Here is a 20,144-nt window from a genome sequence, read left to right on the forward strand (position 1 = left end):
GAGTGGGGACTGCAGTGGAGGTTGCTGAGGGGAGGACGGCTCATAATAATGGCTGGAACGGGGCGAATGGAATGGCATCAAACTCATGGAAACCATGTGTTTGTTGTTGATACCTTTCCACATATTCTGCTCCAGCCATTACCAATGAAGGTGCCTCCAACCTCCTGTGGTGGGGAGCTAACATGATGCAGCCCAGACTCCCAGTGCAGGCTAAAAGTGGAGCAGGCACGGTGCTCACGTGTAATAAGGGGACATCAGCTGTGCTGATAGACAGACTCCTCAATCAGTAGACGATGTGAGACACATTTGACAGAAGTACCGAAAGTCTTTTTGTTTTTTTTACCTAGTACCGAACCGTTTTTCATGTACTAGTATCGAAAAAGCTTTGGTATACCACGTAACATGAATTAGGTGAGGTCGCGACACACATTGAGGCTAAGGCTGTCTGTGGATCAAGCCACACAACATATCTTTTGTTTGGAGTGTTTGTTTCCGAGTTCCCTCGCATMTTTATGCTGCTGCTAGGGTTTTTGAAAGCTGCTGCGAGGGTTTTTAAAAAGCTGGCYCCCATAGAGTAGCTGAGATGTACAGTCATAGGGAGATCTTACTAACATAACAATATTAGGGTTTGAAATACTGCACATGTCGATGAAAAGACCAGCCTCGAACCAAGTTTGAGCTGTTTTGAAAAGAGCTGTCATAGTCGTACACATTTCCATAAAACATAAAACATTTTGGGGAATTGCCTCAGGAAATGTGTTAGAAGAAGGTTTGATTTAGGACGATTGGCTCCAGTTTTGCCTAGATGTCCAAAATGTGATGTGCCATGGCATTGGCCTATATTGTATGTGTCCTGCTTGTTGTTAAAGGTACAGCTAGCCTTTAACTATAACTGCTTCTCATTTAGGAAATTCAACTCACGTAGGTGAATAATAAACATATCTGGGTAGGTAGAATTACACCAGGCTAGGGCCTCCCGAGTGGCGCAGCGGTCTAAGGCACTGCATCGCAGTGCTAGAGGCGTCACTACAAATCCGGGTTCAAGCCCAGGCTGTGTTGCAGCCAGCCGCGACCGATAGACGCATGAGGCAACGCACAATTGGCCCAGCGTCGTCTGGGATAGGGAAGGGTTTGGCCGGCCAGGATGTCCTTGTCCCATTTCGGTCTAGTGACTCCTGTGGTGGGCTGGGCGCTGACACGGTCACCAGATGGACGGTGTTTCCTCTGACACATTGGTGCAGCTGGCTTCTGGGTTAAGTGAGCAGTGTGTCAAGAAGCAGAGCAGCTCGGAAGGGTTGTGTTTCGGAGGAGACATGGCACTCTACCTTTGKCTCTTATGAGTCTGTACTGGAGTTGCAGTGATGGGACAAGACTATAACTACCTTTTGGGGAGAATAGGGTGTGTGTGTGTATATACAGTATATATCCAGAAWTATACCAGGCTAAATTTATCTCCACTTTCAAATATTATTCAAATATGGTCAGTTGAGTCTCCACAAGTCATATAAAAATGACACATGACCATTTCCATCTTAGGACACACCTAAGGAATTCTCATTGGAAATAAAAGTGTCCTCACACAAAATCCACAGTCTTGTGGGGTGGTGACGTAAGCACCAGTGGTTAAGTTCCTGTGGATTTTTTTTTCTTGTACACTTGGACCTTTGCCCACCCCAAGCCCCAAAAATGCTATCTAGCTAGCTCCCCCTGGCTATTACTAAGCCAATGTCCCTACTAATTCTACTCCATAGGCCTGCTGCTTATCCCCTACCACCCTGCCTTAAGCTCCATAAGGAGTGGAAAACAAGGAAGCAAAGTTGTGTAAAAGCCATTTTTTGGGCTACAGRAAACATTGGCATTTTTGTGAAAGAAATGTCCTCTGCCTCTCAAAGGCAGCTACGCTAATTTTCAAACACTCTAAATAGACCCACCACAGAGTCATCTGTAGCATGATGCTAGCCGCAAATTAGCATCCTATGGAACAGGATCCTGCTTGCCCCTTTTAATACAAATGTAGGATATTAATTTGATCACATTGTTGCAGGAAAACTTGTAGTGTATTCAAGGTTTTAAAAGGTTTCTGAAAAAAGGCTTCTGAAGTAGATTTTCTTTTACGAAAAATGTAATAACCCCTACAAAAATGTCCATATATTATAATCCACATAATAATTCACATTTGCTCTTGCTGCAGAATTATTTTCCTGTTGTAGCATATTGGCTCAAATTAAGATCCTTTGTCTGTAAGTCTATAAATGGTGTCAAATAAAGTTTCACATAGCAACCACTGTCTTTTTGTGAAATACTCATCACACTCATATTTCACTAGATTTTATAAGACCATAAGGAAGACTAAATGGGGTGTGATCTAWAGGCAACAGCAGTGGCAGCTCCTTTGGTTACAGTCAACACAGAATAGGGCTCATTGACAATGTCATTATCACTATAAGTTCCTGTATAGTTTTGACTGCGCCATTTTGGATTAGTTTCACCTCTGACCCCTGTCTATCAAGGACTGAAAATTACATGCCAAGTATAGGCTCATATATTGTGTTTCCTAAAGATTAGCCAGCAGCCTCCCACCCTGCATCCTCCTGCTAGCTTGCCTCTGAAGCTAAGCAGGYTTGGTCCTGGATTGGAGACCAGATGCTGTGGAAAGTGGTATTGGAGGGCCAGTAGGAGGCACTCTTTCCTCTGGTAAAAAAAMAAAGAAATAAAAGCATCCCAGGGCAGTGATTGGGGACATTGCCCTGTGTAGACTGCAGTCTTTTGGATGGGAAGTTAAATGGGGGACCTGACTCTCTGTTGTCACTAAAAAATCCCATGGCACTTATCGTAAGGATGTTAACCCTGGTGTCCGGTCTGAATWKCCAAWCTGACCATCATGGCCGCCTAATCATTCCCAGCTTCCAATTGGCTCATTCCTCTCCCCTGTAAATATTCTCCAGGTTGTTGCTGTAAATGAGATTGTGTTCTCATAAGATATTATATTTTAATGTAACCTTTATTTAACTAGGCAAGTCAGTTAAGAACAAATTCTTATTTACAATGACGGCCTACCCCGGCCAATTGTGCGCCGCTCTATGGGACTCCCAATCATGGCCGGATGTGACGCAGCCTGGATTCGAACCAAGGACTGTAGTGACACCTCTTTCACTGAGATGCTGCGCCATTCGGGAGCCAGAAGCTCTGGAATATCCGTTTAGACCCCAGTCCTACCTACCTACAAGTTGTGGAACATGTGCTCTTTAAGTATTTGTCCAGTAGGTTTCTTCAAGGAGAAAGCCCACACTTCTATATCAAAGATAATTAAAACAAAAACAATACAGTAAATAATGCAGTAATTTCCCCCAAAACACTACAATAAATACTACAGTCTGCAATCCCCCTACAGTAAATATTGCAGTATATTACAGTCTGCAACAACACTGCAGTAAATACTATAGTATTTATATTATAGTATACTGTAGTATTTCTTCATGTGGACATTCTACTGAAATTCTACCAAATGTGTGATCTTCATCAATGAATGCATTACATAGAGGGAAGCCATTTTATCTCCATGTTCTCACTTAGCCAGTCAAGCCTCTGCAACAGAGTAACCATTGTTCTATACTCATACACTATGAGACGAGTGTAGAGATAAGAGAGTGACTGCAGTACTGGACTGGCATTGTGTTATGTGTATGTAGCTAGTCCATTGTGAAATAGACACTTATTGCTTATTGGAAATGTTTTCATGTGCAGTACATGATTTTGTATACAGTACATTTCAATCACAGATGAAGACAGTAGGTTACTTAAGACAGAAATGATAGCAGGGAGTTGGTCAGGATGTGTAGGTGTATAACGCAAACGTCTAACATGTGTGTTCGAATCTCATCACGGATAACTTTAGTTTTTTCTATACTTTACTTACTACTTTTTATCTACTTTGCAACTACTTAGCATGTTAGCTAACCCTTCCCTTAACCCTAACCTTAACCCTTTAACCTAACTTCTAAACCTAACCCTTTAACTACTTAACTAGCATGTTGACTAACCCTAACCCCTAGCCTAGCTAACTTTAGCAACCTAGCTAGCCTAGCTAATGTTAGCCACATCAAATTGGAATTCGTGTAATGTACACGAATGCGTTATGAAGAAAGAAAATTGTATAATACACACAAAATGCGTTGTGATGAAAATCGTTTAATGCACATGGAAAAGTGGACTTTATCGTGTGCCTGTCACAAATTTCGAATAAGTAATTTGTGTCTATTTCACAATAAGCTTTGATGGTGTGTTGAGCTAGTCTGCATCAGTAAGTGGTTTAATGTAGCCTACTTCTACTCCAACACGTGGGCTACAGTGATGACTGAAAGCACGTCTCACAAGCCATGAATGTGTGCTTTATGTACTGAACCAGACTATGGCTGTGTCCCAATCCAAAGGCAGTATCCTTGTCGATTGGGACACACACACAGCCTAATGGCTCCAATTGTGGGTTACCGAGCTTAGTTATCATGACTCAGCAAGTTAGAGATTTTTTTTAACCATAAGTCACTATTAAATGTTGTTCGAAAAGCATTAGTGTGCCGTGGGGTAAGCCGTGGGTGGGAATGGAGTTCCTATAAGGAAAATACACAATAGGAACTCCGTCAGGTAGCCTAGCGGTTAAGAGTGTTGGGTCAGTAACCGAAAAGTCACTGGTTTGAATCACCAAGCTGACTAGGTGAAAATCTATCAATGTACCCTTGAGCATGGCACTTTACTCTAATTGCTCTGGATAAGAGTGTCTGCTAAATGATATGTAACCATTTAAAAAATATATATTTCGTGATCCAACAGTGGGGAGTTCCTTTATGTAATGTGGTCCTGTGTGTAGCTGGTGTAGAGAGTCCGGCGCAGGACTGCAGACATGAGTAATCAACGTACTTTACTCAAAAATACACCGCAAATATACGTGCACACAAATAACTGCCCGATTTACAAAGAACAATCACTCACAAACGAACATGGGGAACAGAGGGTTAAATAATAAACAGGTCATTGGGTGAGTGAAACCAGGTGTGTAATACTAAGACAAAACAAATGGAAAATGAAAAGTGGATCGCCGGTGACATCGACCGCTGAACGCCGTCCGAACAAGCAGAGGGACCGACTTCGTGCGGAAGTTATTCTAGTTATTCTACTATTGCTGAGTATCGTCCTTAATATGTCTGTTACGTTCCCCAGTTTCTGTGTTGTAGTTTGTATTTGAGTGTGTGTGTTTCAGGAGATGGCTTCCTGAAATTCTCCCCAAGCAGCTGATTGGTCGACTCCATGGCTAATTGGAGCTGACCCCGCCACCTCGTCAAGACGCAGCTGTCTCTAATTACCAATGCCTTCTGAAGCTATAAAAGCCAGTGTTCTGATTTTCAGAGAGAGAGAGAGAGAGAGAGAGAGAGATCATAGGCAGGCAGAGATCATTGCAGGCTGAGGAGATTGCTGGAGAGATTGAATGTGATATAGATCATTGCTGAGAGAGGAGGTTGATGGCTGAGGGTTATAGCATGTTGGTTGTACTGTATTAGTTGTTGCTGGGAGCAGTTGGTATGTTCTGTGTGAGATTGTTGCTCAGATAGKGCTTATTTGATGTCCTTTGTTTCTTAGTTTGTTTGATATTCTGTTTCATTTGTTCCCAGGGGGGAAGGGAAAGGCACCTAGGGAGTGCTTAGGCAAGAGTCCCGCGGGCATACATATACCCGTAGTATATTCACTGTCTAGGCACACTAGGTAAGACCTGGGCGGACCACCCCCTGTATTTTTGTTAGTGCACCAGGTGGTGCTAAATTAGGTNTTAGGTGGGTAGGCAGGTTAGATAGGAGGGGGGGGGGGGCTTTGACATTTACTTTCTTTGCTTTGGTTCCGTCCAGCCCCTTTTCCCCATATTACCGTGTAAAGGAATAAAATCTAAGTAAACGGTCAATTCTGCTTTTTGTCGTCCTTTCTCACACCTACAGTCCCATACCTCTTTCACTTCACGGGGAGTTGAGTTGTAGCAGGGTGTTGCGTTCCCTCTTCATAGAGGCGTGCGTAACAATGTCCCTCAAGTTATGTGCTGTACTGTATGTCACCATTCTGTTGACAAAGAGGGAAAGGAGTAGAATTGGCCTTCACAGTTAAATGCTGATGTAGCAGAACAGATCGGACACAACACCCTCCTTCTATTCAGTTGGGAGTGCTTCTCGTCTCTCTCTCTCTTTTTCTTTCTCTCTTTCTTTACTTCAGCCCTTCGCTTACACTTCAGCTACGTTACAGGTGTCGCGTTGCGTGGCCATCAGCATCGTGTCAATTTGACGTTCTACCAATTTTGACGATTCTTGAGCTTGGACGCTGCCAATGGACTCAGGCAGAATATCAGCTTTCATTGATATCAAAGGAATCACTCCCTCAATGGCTGATGGCTGTAGTGTAGCGGGGTGGCTACTCTGCCATAGATTTATTTGATCATTTAAAGCACAATACAAACAGACATGTGGATAATGCGTTTAAATTAATRGAGGATGACACAAAAAAGGTTGAAAACATATTTTCATTGAGGTCCTCTTAAATAAATGCCAAAAAACAATTACAAACGTAACAGACTGAGCCTTCTAGGCATACTTGAGTTACATATATAATAATAGTTCATTATTTTCCCCAAAAATACTTGTATAGAGCTTTTCAAATAATCTCAAAAGCGCAMTAAAGGTAAAACAACAAACAAAACATTTAAATGACGAAGATTGAAAGCCTCAGTTGACTTGGGATGAAGTTGAGGCAGTTTGAGTTGAAAAGGCAGTGGAGGTTCAGTGGAGGAGGCATCGATGGGACAGCCAAGGAGAAACAAAGACAGTCTGAAGAAACAGGATCGGCGCTATTCAACAGCACACCACACCTGCTTCTCTGAATGGTCAGTCACTCCATTGGAGCTGCTTCTCAGGTACTGGTCCTCCATTACCAGGAATTGCTCTCTCTCTCGGTGCATCCGTCCTCAGTCAGTCACATCACCTGAAGTGTGGGATTGGGATCATGTTCTTCGGGCTAGYAGTTCTGGGCTGGAATTACTTGAATCAATTGTCTTATTCATCGAGCTATGTGAAAGCTCCATAGACTCCACTCAGCAATCAGCCCGTGGTGATCTGTACTTCCTGTTCACATGCAATTGCATTCATTATTTGATTGACTGAATCGCAATTTGGACTTTGACTCATGCGACTCATGCGAACCACCTGTAGAACATTATGTGCCCGGTATGTACTGTATGTTCAGTGTGCCAGTAAATGTAATTCTCCGCTTTAAAAGATTCCTGTTGGTGCGGGTGTCCCTCCTTCGCGCTAAGCTAGCGTGCATTTGGTTTGTTTATTTCTGCTTGGAGATAAAGGTATCTTATATTAAAGGTGGTGACATTTTCCCTGACATCAGTTTTGTTGGTATGCAATGAACAGACAAAGTACAGCGGTCTTCAAAATTCACGCCGACGCCACTCCATAGGAATTGCTCTCTCTGAACCCTCAAAGCTTTACAGTATATCATTGTTGAACAATAAAGACTTGTTAAAACTCAAAACTCTCTCCCTCCCCTCCAGTCTCCACATGCATCACCACCTGTAAGAAGCCGGCGCCCCCGCCCGTGCCGCCCCGCACCACCTCCAAGCCCTACATCTCTGTGACGGTGCAGAGCAGCACTGAGTCGGCCCAGGACACCTACCTGGATCACCAGTCTGAGCGCGACCGCCGCAGCGAAACCATCACCAGCCAGTCTAGCCAGGCACACAGCAATTCCTCCGACAGCCTCGACAGCACGCGCGCCAACAGCCTGGCTCGGGGTGTCCCTCGGCCTATCCCCATGCCCGTCGCCACCCACCGGGAACCCCTCGCCGCCACCGTCCACCACGCCACCACCGGGACTGAGACCAATGACTCCCAGCATGAACCCCTGAGGACAGGCGCCAACAGAGGGAGCCTGACAGCAGAGGAGCCACGAGCGGACTTCGTGCCCCGGAGAAAGCTCTCCTCCATAGGGATACAGGTTGGAGCGCGTCGTTACAGTTTAGTCAATGACGATATGGTATAGTCAGTGACATTACGGTAATATAAGTGACGTTACGGTACTGTCTGTGACATTATGGTATTGTCAGTGGTGTTACTGTATAGTCAGTTGTGTTACAGTGGAGTCATTAACGTTTCATTAGATTCAGTAGTATCACAGTATGTTTCTTAGTGTTTGAGGTAAAAATCTAGAGTAAGTGTGTCTGTGGTACAAGTTTGGCAGTATGGCTTAGGTCCAGCACTGGACTGGCGTGCAACCATTGGGCTGATGGAGGCTATTTAACCTAACCATTGATCATTTTTAAGAATAACCAAACAGTGAACTGCGCTAATTAAACATTTATTTTTCTTATGCTTACAGCTCATATGGGGCATGCTGAATTTGAATTTTGAAAAAGTGCCATCTGGAAAATGAAAAACTCAAGAGTTCTCCCCATCCTTGCCTGAGGCAAACATTATGCTTTCACTTAATTATTTAATATAGATTTTTTTTCAGACTGTCTCTAGAATGAGGCAGCTGTTTTTTTTTGGGCGCGATGCAAATGGTCAGATCTCACAATGCCTGCAGAAGTCTTTACTGTCTCTGGAACCACATAAAAATTATATATTGTAGCAATCTTCTGAGGCGTGCAGATCGACTGCAAAAAAGATGACCTGGAGCACCACAAATTTTCTACCGGAATTAACCTTTTCCAGGTGACAAATACTTTGTATTGAAGACTGTTTTTTGATTGGTTGTTAGGTTGACTGCATTCAGGAGGAAGTCCAGCGAGAGGAGACACCGCCATTGGCCAGATTCCAGTCAATCGGAATCCAGGCGGACGACGGCTGGTAAGTGCACTTCCTGTCCCGTTTGTGACTCCCGTTAATTTTTCCTCCACACAATAAAATGTTGCCTAAATATATTCATTTCTGAGGGGCCATTTTGATGTAGACACTGAGAAAATATACATAATGTGAGAAAAGAGTAACACACCTGCTATGTTGCCAAGAGCACACAATATTTACATAAGCTATTTTGCAATGACGCATGCGACATTTGAAAGTCATTCTGTAGTTCTGTAGCGTAGTACTTGTCATGTAGTTTACAAAGCTTCACAATATTTTGAATTCCAGGAAGTCTTTGCATGCCACACTCGGCTTCACTCCCCGTTGTTCCTTCTCTTTGACCTCCCTCCTAGTTTTCATGCTGTTTTGCAAATACCAGTTGGTTGTCAGAATTATCTCACTATTTGAATACATCTGAATGTGGCCTTTTTCAGTTGATATCTTAGACAGAGCCTAGACAAAGAGCTTCCATACCGGAATGTCCACCGATAACATACTCATTTTCAAAACACCACCTCCGAGTCCTATTTCTAATTAAAACATCAATGCTATTTATTGGCACCCCATACCAACAATTAAAGTATGTATTTTACCTCCCTCCCCCATCTATTATTATTATTATCCTATTCTTAACCATGGATATTCAGTCTGCCAAGAATCCATAGTATTTCCACAGATGAACGTCTATTCCCCTGTTTGGTGTTTCCTGTTCTATCACTTCAATCGGAAGGTAGCATTGTAGCCAAGGTCAGACAAAAGTCAGGGTTTGCACTAACAGACCATTCCCCAGCCAAGCCCTTTACCCGTACACGTGATGAGTCATAGAGATAGATAGAGATCGAACTTGCCACAAAAGACTTGCGATGGCATGTGCACTGCAATGGAGGGCTTTCACCATTTTAACGTAGTCAACTGTGTGGTATGCTCTCTATCCATCTCTATGGTTTAGGCTATATTCTGTGTCTCCTGTCTACTGCCTCCAAGCTGAGTGCGCCACCGCATCATGTCGACAAGGCAACGCTACACTGTGATCGATATCCATCTTCTGTTTTTATACCTGTATTGATCAGTAGAGGATGTAGTGCCTGCTGTTGAGAACATTCCTTGGTTTGTTTTGTAGCGGGAAAAGGCTAGGTCGTATTTTTGTCCTCTAGTCTTTGTTATGGATGGTTGGCTCAGTTACAGAAGCAGTTGGGGTTGGTTTGACTTTGGTTGGCTTTTGATTGCAGGTTGGTGTTAGGTTGCAGGTTTACTTCTACTTATCCATTGTTTTGACAGAATAACATTATTAGAGATGCAATGTCTGTTTTGCCATCGATATTGATGGAGCATTTCTATTTTCTCACTGTTTTGTGTGTTTTGTTCAGGCTCAGTCGCTCCAGTAGCATGGCCTCCAAGCAGGAGACAGACTCTGACACACAGGACCTTCCCATCAACTCGCACGCCAACTCCCACGCCAAGCCCGCCGCCGAGAAGAAGAGCATGGTCAACAGCGCCTGCCAATCCATGGTCTCGCCCCCGTGCAGCGGCCAGGTCAGCAAGGGCAATGGATCGAATCCCACCGTTGACACCAGTACGTCGCCACCTCCCCTTCGGCAGATCCTCAACCTCTCCACCACACGGTCCGACTCCTCCGACTCCTTCTCCGAGAGCATGGACCCAGCCCTGGACCCCTCATCCCTGCCCCCTCCAGACCCCTGGCTGGAGAGCGGGAACGGAAATAGCGGTAGCGGGAACCCTAATGCGGTGCCCCCTCCAGGCCCTGCCTGCCGGCGGGACGGCCACTGGTTCCTCAAGCTGCTGCAGGCGGAGACGGGCCGCATGGAGGGCTGGTGCCAGCAGATGGAGCAAGAGACCAAAGACAACCAGCTCTCAGAGGAGGGTAAGACAACTAATCGTTCTATTCTTGCAGGACATATACAAACAATTGCCTACCCTAGTTACAACTATCATTGACCGCTTTCGTTTGAAAATGTTTGCTCCTCTGCAGACATAATGATCATGAACCTATCAGAAAGTAGGTCATACCCTGACAACAGACTATGCTCCGGGACAAACCTCTCCGTAACTCAACTCTATGCAAAGTTTTTCTGAGATGACATAATGTAGCCTATTCTTTTGGAAAGAGCCCCCACTAACATCCACATCATGCGGATGGACTGATCTACAAAGTGGTTTGACCTGAACTGACCTGATCCGAAGGTTCAAAGCCTGGAAGTAGAGTTCAACCACAGGATTCACACACAAACACACACACACACCCTGCAGTGGATGAGGCGGTAATACCTGGGGTTAACACACAGACAGACCTGTTATCCCAGAATTACACTAATCTACTCTGGACCCGGATTACAGACCCAGATAATATTAACGCCTCAACATCAGGCTGACACAGCACACAAGAGAGAGTAGGCCTGACACACACACACACACACACACAGTGCATAGTCCTGACACAACATTCAGTCAAGCACACACGCTATATCAGAAGATCTTGACCAAACCAAGAACAAGCCACGGTCACGCATGTGTGTATCTGCGCGTGCACAGTGTATGCGTGCTCACATGTGCATTTCTCTCACTGTTGGCAAGATCGAGTCGACATCGAATCGGATTACTGCAGGACCATAGAAATACCTGGTTCCGCTGGTCCCTATTCTCAATGCCATAACCGTATCATCCAGTGGTCAGATTTCACCAATGCAGATGTTTGTTCTACTTATGATGCAGCAGCAAAGCCATGTCATAAAGACTGGATGAAGAAGACTCGAGTATCAACAGATGCGAAGAGGGCTGCCTTTTTAAAAGAGGATAACACTGTCCGTTACATTGTGATCCTCTCGTGTTGCCCCCCCTTATGGGGTCATTCTGACATGGTCATTTTGACATGGCCTTAACATCCATCTCTAGTCTAGACACCCAACATTAGCTTGGGTTCATTTTGGTAACGTTGTTGGCATGTTTTGCTGTTATAWGGGAATGTTCCGGTTAAAACAGGTTGTTCTCCCTCGCAAATCCTCTTGTTTCTCCCTGTGTGACAAATCCTTTTCACAGATTCCCTTGTGTGCTAGCTTTCGATGTAGTTGTACAGATAGGGGGACGTGTGTAGACAACAACATCTCTCTCAAGATGGTAGTGTTCTAAGTATTTACTCAGTGCATGGCAGAACACTGTCTTGTTGTTTTTGAGACAGTACGGAAATGGATGTACAGTAAGACCTGATACACATCAGTAGCTATGGGAAGAGTTTATTACCATTAGCCTAGTTTGGGGTTTCATTTCTGAGTGAAACAATAGACATTCAAGGCACTCCATTGATTGTAGTGTTGTATTCCAAATGCACAGCAAAGTGTGTGAGTCTTGTGTGTCTGGTCTGTCTGTACTGTCTGTGTGCCTGTCTGTCTTGTCTTGTCTCTCTGCCTGTGTGTGTGTCTGTCTGTTTGAGTCAATCTGTGTGTGTGTTTTTGTTATCTGCAGTGTTGGGGAAGGTCCGCAGTGCAGTGGGCAGTGCTCAGCTCCTCATGACCAAGAAATTTGAGCAGTTCAGAGGGCTGTGTGAACAAAACTTGGTGAGTATCACCTCTGCATAGTCCAACTCACCCATACACACATCACATAAACAGACAGAACAATACTACCCCATGACAACAACATCAAATTACTAGACCAAACAATGTTTGTTATGCCACCACAACAACATCACATAACCAGACAAAACAACACTACCCTACAAAAACATCACCAGACAAAACAACATCACCACACTCCCAGACAAAACAATACTATTCCATACTCTACACACACATCYAATAACCAGACATTACAAAAAAGCAACAACAAAAAAAAGAAATTCCACATCTGATCATACACACATCACATCATTAGGCAAACACATGCCACATGAAATGCGACTGAGAGATTAGCATTAGCTAAGTGACAAGCTAAATGCTAACAGGCAGTAAGGTCAATGGGAAATTAATTGATCGGGCTTTTCCCCGACCTGAGTGGTTAAGCTCCCTTAAAAAGTCGGACATGTCTCTCTGCATCCCATCATTCCACTGATCTCATGATCTCAGTACAGCGGACTCAGACTATGACAGACCCAATCAGTAGGATAAGACTGACATTCTGCAAACGACTGCATTTTGCTGGTTGCGTCCTCTTGTAGCCTATTCTCGGGGGAATTCAGTGTCATCATTGACTGAATGTTTTACTTCTCTCAAATGAGAACTAGACGTGCAGTTATTCAGACAGAGGACCAAGAATACATGGATGTTAACACCGTTTTTATGAATAATGATCATGTGGTCATAAAGTTCAGTGTGCGTATCATTGTAGAAAGGGGTACTGATTGTGTTCAATGAGTCGGTTGTAATGTGAGTCAGTTTTAATGCCACCATGTTGTTGAACTCGTGTTTTGCATTAATGGTTGTGTATTGAACCTTTGGGCTATGCTGTSCTTTGCTGATATAATTCTATCAAAAGGCATCTATGTTCAGAAGACATGGTCTGACATCCAATACAACTTCTATCCTACAAATAAACTCCAATTATTTTGTATTTATTGGACAATTACCTGTTGGGATTTTTCCCCCCTATCATTACACAACATGTCCCTTTTAAAGGAGAAATGTTATTCAGAAACCTGATAATTTCTCTCAATACATACAATTTTCAGCTGGAAACAGTTAGTTCTACCATATTTTGTTGTGTTGTTTAAATCCCACAGAACGAGAATGGTCCCCCTATCTGACAATCCTGAAAGCACAACTAGCATGATTATGCCAGCGCGTCGAGCCAAAAGGCTCTGGATTGGGTTTGAAAACCAAGTCTAGTAGCACAGATGGCAGGAAACGCAAGCATTTTTATTTATTTTACATTTTAGCAGACTCTCTTATCCAGAGTGACTTACAGTAGTGAGTGCATACATTTTTCATACCGGTCCCCTGTGGGAATTGAACCCACAACCGCCAGGCTCTACCAACTGAGCCACACAAGACCCAACCATAACCAGGGAGACCCAACCATAACAAAGAATAGTCTGGTAGCGCATTAGTCACAGAACACGTGGGTCAGGTGGAGAAAACAAGTCGAAGTGTGACCGTCAAGCCGTCCGTCAGCTCTGACAGACTTAGCTTGCAGGGCAAAACAGAGTGCCACCCAAGTCACTATACAGTCAGTATACTGCTTATGTAAAGTGGTCATTCTACCTTGCGTTAAGGGACTTATTGTGCTTTTTATTTCATTTGACTTCTTAAATACTTTATCAAGCAGYGGGAAATATATTTTTTCAAGGAAGACCTGCCCCAAGACAGCGGCGTAGGTTTTTACGGAGGCATATATCAAATGGCAATACAGTAGCACACTTGAGTGCAAGGACAAACAACATCTGCACATTCCGACAGAATGATTTACACAAACTCGTTCCCGGGGTCCCCAAGGGGTGCATGTTTCGTTTTCTGCCCTAACACTACACAGCTGATTCAAATAATCAAAGCTTGGCGACGAGTTGATCATTTGAATCACCCGTGTAGCGCTAGGGCAAAAACCAAAACTTYCACCCCTTGGGGTCCCCAGGACCGAGTTTGGGAAACGCTGATCTATTCAGTGGGACGGAGATCTCCACTGACGTTGTGTTGTAGGACAGCTCCCTCTAGTAACAAAAGTGGACAAAGCAAGACTCAATGAATTTCAAATCTCTTCTTTATCCCTCTCTTGTTTTCTCCCTCACCATTTCCCTCTCCCCCTCTAACATTTTCACTATTTCTCTCCCCCCCCCCCRCTCCCKCCRACTCCCCCATTTCTCTTCTTTTTTTTCTCCCTCCCTCCAGAATGTGAACGCCAACCCGCGGCCCACAGCCCAGGACCTGGCGGGCTTCTGGGACCTGCTGCAGCTCTCCATCGAGGACATCAGCCTCAAATTCGACGAGCTCTACCAACTCAAGTCCAGCGACTGGCAGTCCCCTGCCGTGGCCCACTCGCCCCCCGAGCGGAAGGTACTTCCCACCCCTGCTGCCCAGTGCCCAGACTGGGGTAGGAAAGCCGCCGAAACTGGCCTCTCTCCTCCCTCCCCATCTCCCCTCTCTCTTCTCCCCCTCCCTGTGTGAGGGGAACATTTTAAAGGGGCTTCCCAGTCCAAAGTAAAGGGGGCTAGAGAGAAGCCACCTCCCTTTACACATGCATGGTGTTCAATCTCAAAGAGGGCAGTTTGTTTTGGACCGTTTCTGCGCTTTTAAGCCCCTCATTTGAGCATGCATGTCGCTCTAAAAGAAATGCTCTGGTCTGAAGTCGAACTTGCATGGCAATGGCAAAGGTTGCATCACGTCATGGAATGCGGCCTGGCTTTCGCTCTATCTTGGATGTGTGTGCGCGCGCGTGTGTAGGGAGCGGTTAGTTAGTTTGATGGCTGCTGGATTGACTGTAGTGGAAATAGTACGTTTTGGTGAGAGTATTTGGGTGGATGTGTGCTTCAACTGCTTTGAGTTTATGCCGCGCCGTTTCACTCCTTCTGCAGTGACATTGCATTACATTCAGTGTGATTCATCGAATGGGATACACTTAATTTGAACTGTACGTCATAACAGCATCAATATGTGTTATGTCTTGTTAAGTTACATTAATATTGTGACACTTTTATGGCGTACGGCCAAATAGAGTGTGACCATCTAATGTCCTTGTCATATTATTCACACAGGTATTCGTTCAGTGTCTACTCTGACAAAGTGTCACCTTCAATCTCCTATATTCAACATATTTTATCTGTGTTGTCCATATAATTGGCTCTGTGTCAAGTTAGCCACCTTGTACATTTTATTGTAGAAAGCTTCACCGTAATCAAATGTCCCTGTCAAAGATCTACGTTAATCAAATGAAACTCACAATGCTCTTTTTTGCAACCTCTGCATTACCCTCCGTTGTTTCGTTGCTTTCAGAATAAAACCTTGTATCTCCAAAACTGAAACAAACTGAAACCATGTATGAACATACATTCACGAAAGCTATTAATCAGATGCTACTTTGAATACTTTTTCTTGGTCCTAAAGTCATAAAATATTAAAAGTGGGGAGTTACTGCTTTTAATGGAGTTACAAGGTTTTCTTCCAACAGCAACAACGCCTTGCATCCTCTCACTCTCTCATCTCTCCCCCCCCCCCCCCCCCCCCCCCCCTCCCCCAACCCCTTCTCTCTCCTGTGTCTCTCTTTCCCATGTCTTTTCTGCCCCCTTGTGGTTGACTCCGTCCATTGTGGCCCACCACCACCAGGAGGACAAGAAAGAGCCCCCTCCTCCAGTGCCAAAGAAGCCCGGTAAGGGGAGGCCGGTGCTGGGCCGCGAGAAGAGCGCCGACTCCGCCTCGTCCACCTCTTCGGCGGAGAAGCAGCGGACGGAGGCCCGCAAGCGCCTACTGGCTGCCAAGAGGGCCGCCTCGGTCCGGCAGAACTCGGCCACGGAGAGCGCCGACAGCATCGAGATCTATGTCCCTGAGGCCCAGACTCGCCTCTAAGAGAGAGAAACTGGGATGGAGGAAGGGATGATGGCAGAGGGAGAGAGGGGGGGTTGGGGTCTTCTCACCACACACAGGGTAGTCTGGTCTTAGTGGCCGCCAGTCTACAGGAGATGGAGTGAGAAACAAAGAGAGAGAGAGAACTTTTGGGCTGTAGACTATATGGGGAATGCTTGTCTCCTCTCACGAGGCTGCAATGGAAAAACCTAAACCACAGCCTTTGTTACTATTTTTAGAACTTTTTTGAGGTTATTTTATTAGGATCCCCATTAGCTCTTGCGAAAGCAGCAGCTACTCTTCCTGGGGTCCACACAAAACATGAAACACGTCATAATACAGAACATTAATAGACAAGAACAGCATACATTTAAAACGTCGCACATAGCCTACATACCAGTACATACACACAAAACTCTTGAGTATTACACAAATTATGACATTTTTTATTGATGATGGTATTATTATTATCTCCTAAAGAAACTATATCAAGACTATTTTAGATGTACCTGTATCTTGGCTATAAGAGATCTAATATGCGGACAGAGTAAGCGTTTGTGCTTTCCAATGCCCCTCCCTCTCCCTTGCCTTGGCCAACCCATAGTTTGCACAACACCACCATGTGGTCAAACGTACACACACTTATTCAGAGGAGCGCGCACACACACACACACACACACACGCGCGCGCGCATCAGACCCACAGCTATCAATGTCTTCCTGGTGCTTTTTTGTTTTCATTGTTTTCTTCTGTTTTGTATGAGCCTTTGCCTGCAGTTCAAGATTCGTGAGCAGTTTCGGAAAGCAGGGCACCGAAAACTGAATTAGGAACTAGAGGATTGGGGGTATTTAACGTCAAATATCACAACTTCTATATATAAGTGAGATCTATTGAAAACATAATGTATGTTTTTGTCCAACCTTTGTTAAGGATGTATATGAAAAAACAATCGGTACTTTATAACTGACTCAAACTACACTCACACATCAATATTTACTGGAGTAACGTTTGAAGATCCTACTTTTCCATTGAGATGATATTGTTTTCTGCCATTTTTGGTCTGAGGATGTATTCATCAGCCAGTGTCCACAGTCCCATGACAATGGCCACACTTTGCGCTCGCATGTGTCTCCATTGGTCTGTGAATTTACTAATCGGTCCTTTTTATAAGGCACCACACAGGGGGGGAAAAAACTGACTGAAACCTGGTGGAAACGCTCCTTTAATTTTCCATGGCAAAATGTTTCGCTACGTTGTTCCCTAATGAATACAACKATGGTGTAGGTATATCAGATCAATTGAATATAATTCAGGTTTTGTGGAAAACTTGCACGTAGAGGGGTTAGACAGGACCACCATTGAGAACTGTCCCGCTGGGCAAAATATGATTGAGTTTTGTATTGTTTCCTTGTTATTTCAGGATGCTTTTCACAACGTTATCATGTTGCATCATTGTGGCTATTTCATTGAACATTTTCAAAAGTCTGCGGGTTTTATTAAGTAGGTACTTCTAGCAACTCCAGCTTGTTGCGGCAGCAATATAATTCAAAATGGTTTCTTTCCCAAACTTCTGCCTCAACTTCCCTCTCTACAATTCACCTTGTTTTTTATATTGTAAATGAGTTTGCACAGATGCTGGTGTGTTTCCCATACGGGACCACTACTCAGTTTGCATGGGAAAGTTGTGGTCAATTCCACCTCAGATTCCAGTCACTTCAACCATAATTCCATTTAAAATCTCTATAGGAGAGCTAATGAAACTAAGGCCAATTCGGACTTGAGGTTAAGCATCAAATAACTTTGACTAATGCCTGCTAAATGACAGTATTGTATTCGACTATTCTCCACACTGCACACACCCATGTAAATGGTCCGTGATTCACTGCACTGCATATTCAGTGCTACTGTATGGCTTTTCTCACATCACAGTTCCTGACCAGACGGCCAGACACAACTCGAGGAGACTCGGGAAAGGATTAGGAGACTAGGAGAGGAAACTGCTTTAGACTATTTCAGTAGCACTGTGTGAAACCATGTTGGAAGCTCTCTTACCACCCCCCCCCCCCCCCCCCCCCCCCCCCCACAGGTAATAGTTTGCACTACATCTCAATTGTCCATGACAGTTTTGGAGGGAAGGATTTCATTCTTGAATGTAGAAGAAGACATTGTTTGCATTACATTTTTTTAACTAAGCACCCTGTCATACCACTGCCTACCACTTGTTGTAGTTTTCTTTACGTTAAATATCATCCCTAGATACCTACACTTTTTTTTGAATTGAGACAAATGATTACATCTCTATTATAGTACATCTATTTGTAATTTCTTTGCCATCATTTCTTTTTTGAAAATGCTGTTGGTACTTTAACAAAAAAAGAAATGCATGACCTTTCTGCCTGTGTGGGAAGTATAGCCATCTGGTGATTCCCTCTCTCAAGAGGCCTGTAAAAGTGGAAAATTGAATGATTCCAGTCAAGTAATAACAAATAGCCTAATCTCTCATCTCACAAAACACAATAACTTTGTCAAATGAAAATATCGGTAATACATTCTTTGTGTGTGAGAGATCAATACGTTTGAAATTCAATGGTATTTAATTCACCACTAGGGGACATTTATTAGAGGGTACCTGTCAAAAGTTGGTGATTTTCAAATGATGAAACCCTGATGAAGACAGCTTGCTGTCGAAAGCATTAGTGACTGAATAATTGCATCGGAGCTACTAGAGTGTGCGGCATTTCCTTTTCTCTAAAATGTTTTGCTTTCTCTAAAAGACTCCTGTGGTTGTGGGGAGACGCCACGGGGGTGTCCCAAATGGCACCCTATTCCCTACAAAGTGAACTAGCTTTTACTTTTCAAAAGTAATGCACTGTTCAGGGAGTAGGGTGCAATTTGAGACAAATTCTATAAAAAGGCAGAGTGAACTGTATACTACCAGGGAACAGCATTTTCACAGTTGGTCATTACAAAAATGCTTCCGACCATACATTTCCAACCAGTACAGTTTTTTTTATTTTTTTTATAGCTAATTAAGACTGTTTGTGGTAGCCAGATACTGGTTCATTGTGTTTGTTTCTTGTTGTTTGACAAAACACTGAAGACTGCAGTCTCCTCCCCCTTCTCACTATCTCTCACATACTATGACCAACTGCTATTGAATGTTCTGTGTCCAATTCCACATGGTTTCCCCTTTGCTACACATGGCTAGGGCATGCAGTAGTGACAGGGAACTCTACCTACATCTTTACTATATGTCAGAGTAAACACCAATGAGTTTTCTTCCATTTCTCCTTCTCATCCCCCAACATGTTCTCCTGCCACAAACACCACCTTTCCCTGCTAATTAATTAGTGGTTCCTCAGTTGTTCCAATGGCTCAGTCTGTTGAAGATGGTGCTTGCAACACCAGGGTCACCACATGGGGACATATACAATGTGTTCACTTGAATAAAAACGACATTCACTTTTACTTAAGTCATTCCAACCATATGCCTGGTTGCTTGTCAGCTAGTTGCTCCATTTCTCGTTTCTCATTTTGGGGTTATTTTTCTCCCTACCACCACAGTGACAGAATAGCCTGAGCATCAGGCTTTGCATTGGAATGGCCTGTCTTTATTGGCCATCATACCCCCTCCTGGGAAAAGGTCGGTTTTGATTGCAGCCTATTGTTTGCTGTTGTGTGTTTGCCTGAATTGCTGATGGCCCCCTCTGCTCTGCTCAGTAAACGGCGGGGTGTCAATGGCTCTGCTCCCTCTCTGTGAATAAGT

General features: G+C 44.1%; 1 protein-coding gene and 1 pseudogene across 1 annotated transcript in view; both read left to right on the plus strand.

Moving 5' to 3' along the window:
- Nucleotides 1-18,555, plus strand: part of LOC111962313 (disks large-associated protein 4-like) — a 47,525-nt gene extending 28,970 nt beyond the window's left edge. The window contains exons 6-11 of the mRNA XM_070442506.1: nt 7,589-8,031; nt 8,794-8,882; nt 10,247-10,761; nt 12,357-12,448; nt 14,711-14,875; nt 16,142-18,555. Coding sequence (XP_070298607.1) covers nt 7,589-8,031; nt 8,794-8,882; nt 10,247-10,761; nt 12,357-12,448; nt 14,711-14,875; nt 16,142-16,381 — 1,544 coding nt within the window. The 3' untranslated portion in view covers nt 16,382-18,555. The remainder of the gene's footprint in view (nt 1-7,588; nt 8,032-8,793; nt 8,883-10,246; nt 10,762-12,356; nt 12,449-14,710; nt 14,876-16,141) is intronic.
- On the plus strand, nt 3,231-3,287 carry LOC111971007 (U7 small nuclear RNA; annotated as a pseudogene).
- Nucleotides 18,556-20,144: the final 1,589 nt, after the last annotated feature.

Source organism: Salvelinus sp. IW2-2015, linkage group LG1, assembly GCF_002910315.2.
Source record: "Salvelinus sp. IW2-2015 linkage group LG1, ASM291031v2, whole genome shotgun sequence".
In the NCBI taxonomy this organism is placed as follows: Eukaryota; Metazoa; Chordata; class Actinopteri; order Salmoniformes; family Salmonidae; genus Salvelinus; species Salvelinus sp. IW2-2015.